Raw genomic sequence first — 7,764 nt, 5'->3', positions numbered from 1 at the left:
ATAACTTGTTAGCAGCACCCAGCCTATCCTGCACACTCCTGCCAGTTCTTTGCCTGGTTCTATGAGTATTGCTTTCAAACATCTTTCCAAATCTCCAGGTTCTCCCTCTTTTAGCCTTGGTTCCCAGTTTTCACAGGGCCCTGTGCTTTTAGCCCATTCTCTGGCTAGAGAGGAATAAGGCAAATCCTCCCATCCTGGAATAGCCATTTCTCCCTCTAAAGCCCCACTGCTTCCAAATAGAGGCCTGACATTTTGTGATCCCATCCTCGTCGCCAAATGTATCAGCAATGCCATATTCACAATGCCAATGGAAATTACAGATATGCTGATATAATTATCCATCACAAAATACATCATGCTTGCCATCTGGGGGAATAAGCTAGAAAATTTATTAAGATACCAAAAGACTGAGTCCCAAAACCAGAAAGTGAAAGCCATCAGAGTAGTTATGAAATTGGCACAGGTAGATAAAGTAGAAAGCACCCACATTCTCAAGCCTTTAAAACAGAACAGGCTACCTCAGGCAAAGGTCTTCCTCTCCCCACTCACAGCAACCACCCAGCATCCCAGAAGCGCACTCCCAGCAGCTCCGGCCCCTGGCAGTCCTCAGCAGGAGTCCTTAGCAGAAATTCTGGCTGATTCAAAAAGGGGTTCGCGCTGCCGCTGCCTCTGCTGCTGCTGCCGCTGTCGCCGCCACCGCTAGCCACCTCAGGAGCTCTAGCTTGGCTTCCGCTTCCTCTTGCTCCGCCCCTTCCTGCTACGTCAGCAAGTCTAATGGGGCATGGAAGATCTTTAAATCCCATAACCCCTACAGGTGGGGGAAGGTTTCCTGTAGAAGATGGGGTCTTAGTTGGGATTTAAAGGAAGCCAGAGAGGTCAGTAGTGGGAATGGAGGAGGAAGAGCATCCCACTCCTGGGATTACATTCTGTTGGCTGGTGAATGGCAAAGCAAATTGTACGTGAATGTAATGGATATTATTGTGCAGTAAGAAATGAATATAATGAATAGAGAAGCTCTGAAAGATTCACACAGTCTGATACAGAGTAAGGAGAACCAAAAAATCAACATACACAGTGACCACTACAACATAAATAAATGGAAAGAACAACCACAAAGCAATCAAAAGATTATGTTGCAAACTTACAAAGAACAAGCATGGCCCCAAAGAACTACCCAAAGATATTCCCACTTCACTTAGTTTCAGAGGTGGAAGGGCAATGGCTGTGATAAACTGCACATATTTCCAAACTTTTCACTAATTTTTTCTCTTTTTTTCTTAACAAACAAACAAACAAAACGTTAATATATGGGATGGTTCTCTAGAAGGGGAAGGATTTGGGGAGAAATTTGGTGATGTAGAAATCAAAAGATATCACAAAAAATTTATTTAAAAAAATACCTATGGGCAGCTAGGTGACTCAGTGAATAGAGCACCAGTCCTGGAATTAGGAGGATCTGAGTTCAAATCCTGCCTCAAACACTTAACACTCACTAGGGTGTGACCTTGGGCAAGTCACTTAACCCCAACTGCCCTACCCTCCAAAAAGCAAAACAACCAAAAAAATACCTGAACAGTGTGGCACAATAGAAAAGGCATTAATTCAGGAATCCAGAGATGCCCTGGCTCTGACACTGATTAGCCACTGGGATCCTAGGCAAGTCTCTTCACTTCTTTCAAACTCAGTTTCCTAATTTTACAAGTGAATAGTCTGGAGTAGCTTATTTTAAAGGCTCTTCCCAGCTCTAATAATGTGTGCCCCAATTCCTTTCATGTCCCTCTCTAGAGCACCTGATTCCTGAATCACCTCTCCCCCTTCCCAGGGAAAGTAAATAAGCCCAGCCCTTATGGCGCTACCTGAGATTTGTGTCTGGGCCCATAACTTTCAGGGAAGCAGCAACCTCAGAAATGTTTTTTATTTTTTAAATGCACTGTCTGTCCCCCTAACCAGGGCCTGAGGTCAGAGCCTATGGTAGGGAAGAAGGCAAGAGTTAACATTTCCACAAAGCCACACCCTAAACCTGTACTTTTGCAATTAAATTAATGTGTCTTTTTTAGGTAGTATAATTTTTCTGTGATGCTTGAAGCACTGAGGCCTAAACACAGAATGACTATGTGTGCCCTTCTCATCCAAACTCTGGCAAAAGTGAGATGTCTACAGTTTGTCTTTGCTCTGTCCATGTCCTTTTCCATCTCCATGCTTTTTTAATCTTTCTTCCTGAGGGCCCCATGCCTTCTGGCTACCCTAGAACCCCCGAATCTAAGAGGAAGAGATCAGCAGTGTTAGCAGTTTGATGAATGAATCATCTTGGGAATCTCTGCATTTATGAAAAAGACAACAGGGAGAAATCCATGCTTCATGATACCAGGAAGTACTGTGAGCATGAGTTAGGGTTTTTTCCCCCTAAATGTTTAACTTCCTCTTTGTACATCACCTTGCACATAGTAGGTGCCTAATAATGTTTGCTGAATGAAGTCAAAGGACTCCATCTTTGACAGGGGCACCTTGATCAGGAGATATTTTTGAGGACTGCTTATCAGATCATACCATATAAGTGTCCAACTCCTCTGCCTATGCAGAAGGCTGGCCCTAGATGACCAGAAGGTAGATGACTTGTGAGGTTGGGGACTCTGAAGAATACTTCAGGTTACAGTGGATGAGTCTGCTAGATAGTGGATACTTCATCCACCTTGGAAGACCACCTCATCCTGGGGCATTCTTGTCCATTGCTTTCCATAAATCATTCACACAGGATCTTACCCATTGTCCAGGATGCCTTCCTGTTATTTTAATGGCTTTTATAATCATTCAGTCTATCAGTTGATTATATGACAGAAAGCACATAGAATATCATATGTGAAAGTCTTCCTTTTCCTGATGGATCATCAGTCCAGGCACAGATTAATTTCTTTTTAAAAAATAAATTTTACTATCTTGTTTTTTACTTCACTATAATTTTCCCCAGTATCTCTCCCCTACCCTTCCAATAGCCATCCCACATAATAAATAGTATTTTTAAAGATAAAAAAGAAAAAATAAGCATAACTAATTAATAAATTAAAAAAGTCTGAAAATATAGCATGGTCACTTTTTTAAAAAATGGTACAGTCTTTTTCATCCTTTTGCGATCTTTAAGATATTTTGAAAGTTGATTTCTGTGTACCTTTGAACTTTATGGCCTTCAGTATGGATTTCTTCTGTTACAAAAAAAAGTTTGTTTTGACCTTTCTGAAAGAAACCAGCTGCCCATGGTGTGTTATAAACTGTTCCATGGCGGACAACTTTGCTCAAAGGCAGGTCCGTCTGGGTCCCTATCCCACAGGGTTCTACTCTGAAAGCATCAGAAACACCTCATGGTAAGGTGGCTTTCAGATGGGCCTGCTGACCTGAAGCTTGAGCATAGCATCATGGGGAAAATGCATGACAGTACAGTGTAGAATCAGGATACTCTGACCCAAGGGGCCCCAAAGGTTACCTGGTCCAACACTCTCCTCCCATGAAAGCTCACAGTCATACAGAAGTGTCAGCCCCATCTTTATTAAGATTTTCAAGAGGCTCCATAGCATCCTATGAGATGGTCCCTATGGGATCCTACATTGCCAGTACCAGAGACATGAAGAGATGTTCCTTGCCCTCACTGAGCCTCATGGAGCTTACATGAGAATATGACAGGTGCACAAATAAGTGTTAATATAAAAAAAATACCTAAGTGTATCTGTGGAAGTGGAGTGTGGCTATTTCCTGAGTTCCCTTTTTCTTTTTTTCCAGCACATGATGGGATCGTGATAAAAATAGAAGTACAGACCAATGATGAGGGCTCAGAAAACCTGGAAACACCAGAGCCGCTGACAGGGCAGGTAGAAGAGCATGGCTTTCAGGAGTCCGAGCTGGGCGAAGCTCGTGGGGAGCAGCCTGAGGCGGAAGCACAGCAGGAGGCCAGGCTGGGAGACTCTCCTGAAGACACCAGGGATTTCAGTGAACTGAAGCAGATGCTGGTGCAGCAGAGAAACTGCACAGGTAGGATGGGAAGGCAGAGACTGACCGGCCTGGGCCCTGTGCCTTGGGGTCTCTGCACCTTGCCTGACAGGGAAACCTGAACCTTGGCGGTCTTGCAGCAGGGAAGGCCCGGGCCTCTTTCAGGTGGGAGCTTTGTGGACGCCGGAGCAGGGCAGTCAGGTGGAAGGCGCAGCTGCCGCCAAAGTGTGTCCTGCTGTGATACTGTTAAATTGAATCGAAAAGGAATAAAACTCATTGTAAGGTGTTTAAAACGTCTGCGGAATTAGACCACACGGCTGCCTCAGCCGCCCAGGGTTTCCTACCAGAGCAATAGCCAGGCGCTTATTATTATAATACCCAGGGCTTATTATATAATACTTATTATATAATACCCAGCCTCTTCCTTTCCACCTTGTGAGGCCGGGCCGGGTCTGCAGGATGGTTGTTGGTCCATGCCTGCGAGGAGGGTCCCGGTGCAGACGGCTGGCTTCCAGGTTGTCCGTGGCGCACCAGGCCCCCTGCGGTCCTGCCCCCAGCTCCTGGGACCTCGGGCGGCATGGCCCACCAATCCCTCCTCGGTAAACTGGGCCTGCCACTTTGGGGCTCCACGATCCCGAGCGGCCGGGGAGAACAGCAAAGCAAAGGGATGGGGGGGGGAGGGGCTCCGGGACTCACACGAGCCGCGCCGGAGCAGGCGCCGCCTCGCTGCTCACGCAGCCTTCTCTTGCTCTCCCCCCACAGCCGAGGGAATCGTGATCAAAACCGAGGAGCAGGACGACGAGGAGGAGGACGAGGACGAGGAGGAGGAGGAGGAGGAGGAGGAGGAGGCGCAGCACCTGCAGGCGCTCCGGCCGATGTCCGACAGATACGACGGAGGCCTCTTCCCGGCCCAGCTGCCGGTGGCCGTGCCTGCCGAGGGCCCCGAGGGCCGCCCGCACCCGCACTCGCACCTGCACCTGGGAGGCCGCCCTTCCGTGAAGCGCCTGGCACCGCCCTCCCTGAGCGAGCCTCGGGCCGCGGGGGCGGCGGCGGCGGCCAACCAGCAGCGCAACCGGCGGGGCGAGCGGCCCTTCACGTGCATGGAGTGCGGCAAGAGCTTCCGCCTCAAGATCAACCTCATCATCCACCAGCGCAACCACATCAAGGAGGGCTCGTACGAGTGCGCCGAGTGCGACATCAGCTTCCGCCATAAGCAGCAGCTCACGCTGCACCAGCGCATCCACCGCGTGCGCGGCGGCTACGCGTCCCCGGACCGCGGGCCCCCCTACAACCCCAAGCACGCCCTCAAGCCTCGGCCCAAGTCGCCGGGCCTGGGCGCGGGCGGCGGGGGCACGGCCAAGCCCTACCAGTGCTCTGAGTGCGACAGCAGCTTCAGCCACAAGTCCAGCCTGACCAAGCATCAGATCACGCACACCGGGGAGCGCCCGTACACCTGCCCCGAGTGCAAGAAGAGCTTCCGGCTGCAGATCAGCCTGGTGATCCACCAGCGCGTGCATGCGGGCAAGCACGAGGTCTCCTTCATTTGCAGCCTGTGCGGCAAGAGCTTCAGCCGGCCCTCGCACCTGCTGCGGCACCAGAGGACTCACACGGGCGAGCGGCCCTTCAAGTGCCCGGAGTGCGAGAAGAGCTTCAGCGAGAAGTCCAAGCTCACCAACCACTGCCGCGTGCACTCGAGGGAGCGGCCGCACGCCTGTCCCGAGTGTGGCAAGAGCTTCATCCGCAAGCACCACCTGCTGGAGCACCGGCGCATCCACACCGGGGAGCGGCCCTACCACTGCACCGAATGTGGCAAGCGCTTTACCCAGAAACACCACCTGCTGGAGCACCAGCGGGCGCACACCGGCGAGCGGCCCTACCCCTGCACCCACTGTGCCAAGTGCTTCCGCTATAAACAGTCGCTCAAGTATCATCTGAGAACTCACACCGGAGAATGAGCCAGGCTTCCCCCCTGCTCCTGGGCCCTGCTTCTCACTGGGTGGCACTCGGGGGCAGGGGAAACAAGGCAAGATCCCGCTTCTGTACCCACCCAGCCTCCCTGCCACCCCAGAGAAGATTGAGGACAGGGGGGCCCTTTATTGTAACCTCCCATCCCACCCTCTTCCCCCAGGAAAATAGGGGGTAGTGAGACCAGGTTGCACTCTACCATCCTTCCCTCATCCTTTGCCCCAAGGGGGGAGAGTGAGGGCCTGGGGAACCCCCTTGGGTTGTTAATTTCCTTGACAATAAAATGGATGAAACCAATCAGCACGGGGGGAGTGATTTGGCTGCCGGCCTCTGGGGGTCACCTGGGGGTGGTGCAGGTTGATTTAGTTGGGGATAGAACTTTATAATTACCTTTTGGATACTGTGGTTCTATTTGATAATAATAGAGTAATTTTTAAAAGACGAGTGTTTCCTGTTTGCTGTTTTTGTTTTTGCTTTATTTTGTTTTGGGGGTTGGCGTGGGACTGGCTGGAGTATGGTATGGTCACTTCTTGCCTAGTCTGCTGGCCTTTTCTGAGCCCCCACAATGCTCATCAGCCCTTTGCTAGGTAAAATCTGTCAGGAATTGAAGGCTTGTCACTGCCTTCTATAGGCTTATGATCTCATCTTGAGGAAATATCTCTGAGGAGATGATCAGGAAACAGGGCCAAGACCATAGAGTAATAAATGAACTAAGATAATGAGGTGCCAAAGTGCCTTGACTGGGCAAGTCCTAGGGAAGGGGAAGCTGATGTTGGCTGGAGTTACATGGGAAGGTTTCACAGTGCGTGTGGAAGTAAAAGGATTGTCATATAGCGGATAGGCTTCCTTTAGAACCAGAGATCCCTTCTTGGGGAGCCTGCAGTGCAGCCCCCTCTGGGGCAGCAAGGTTGCTGCCATTACAGAGTAGTTTGAATATGTATGAAAGACAGCACCAAGCCTCTTTCTTGCCTCATCTCACCATCTAAATTGAACAGGTTGGGTGAAAATGGAAGGAAATGATAAGCATTTACTGAGAGGAAAGATGATTGTCACCATGTAGTAGATAAGGCATTAAACTGTCATTCTCGACATCTGGCCTTCGTTGGAGGACAGAGGGGAGGATAGGGTGCTTTAGCTGGTTTAGAAAAAGTAAATGTTAAGGCAGAAGCCAAAGAAATGAATGTTAGATCTGGAAAGTGCCTTAGACGTCAAGTCTGAACAATGACTCCTTTTACAGATGAGTAAACCGAGACCAAAGGACAAAACATTATCAAAAGGGAGGCCAAAAGAGAATAGAAGGTTGTTAAAAGTAAAGTGAGGCACTGTGGCCATTCACGGCGACTTGTAGAGAGAACAGAAAGAAAGGATGAGGTAAAGAGAAGGGAATGGGGAAGAAATGAAGGGACCATCTGTCAAACAGCACTAAATGGATATGCCCAATCTGTGTTAGACTGGGTACAGAATACAAGGAACCTTGACAGTTCCTGCCATCAAGGAGTTTTAAATCTAGCTAGAGAGAGAATCTATGCATGAATTAACAGAAAGCCAAGCAGTTCAAAACCTCTGTCCATGGCTCTTGAGTAAGCCAAAGATGAGCCAGACAGAGCCAGAGGTCAGTTAACATGTGCTGTCAGTTCTGCTGGCAGAGTCCACACCTGTTAGGGTAGAGATGAGGCCACAGAGACACAGAATCAGAGAGCCTTAGAGCTGGAAGGACCCTTAAACCTCATCTCCCAGGGTGGGTTAACTCAAGGTGTCTATGGACAGATTTCAGGGGGTTTGTGAGCTTGGACTGGAAAAAAAATACTTTATTTTCATTAACCT

General features: G+C 49.4%; 1 protein-coding gene across 2 annotated transcripts in view; it reads left to right on the top strand.

Moving 5' to 3' along the window:
• ZNF777 (zinc finger protein 777) overlaps positions 1-6,373 on the top strand; it is a 40,420-nt gene extending 34,047 nt beyond the window's left edge. For both annotated transcript variants that reach the window (XM_069083071.1, XM_069083080.1), the window contains 2 exons: positions 3,769-4,017; positions 4,738-6,373. In XM_069083071.1, the coding sequence (XP_068939172.1) occupies positions 3,769-4,017; positions 4,738-5,930 (1,442 nt within the window). In that variant the 3' untranslated portion in view covers positions 5,931-6,373. The remainder of the gene's footprint in view (positions 1-3,768; positions 4,018-4,737) is intronic.
• The last annotated feature ends 1,391 nt before the right edge of the window (positions 6,374-7,764 follow it).

Source organism: Petaurus breviceps, unplaced genomic scaffold (genome assembly GCF_028583685.1).
Source record: "Petaurus breviceps papuanus isolate PSGF00001 unplaced genomic scaffold, PetGlider_PUasm1.0 115, whole genome shotgun sequence".
Classification (NCBI taxonomy): Eukaryota; Metazoa; Chordata; class Mammalia; order Diprotodontia; family Petauridae; genus Petaurus; species Petaurus breviceps.
This window is presented reverse-complemented; position numbering and strand designations above follow the sequence as displayed.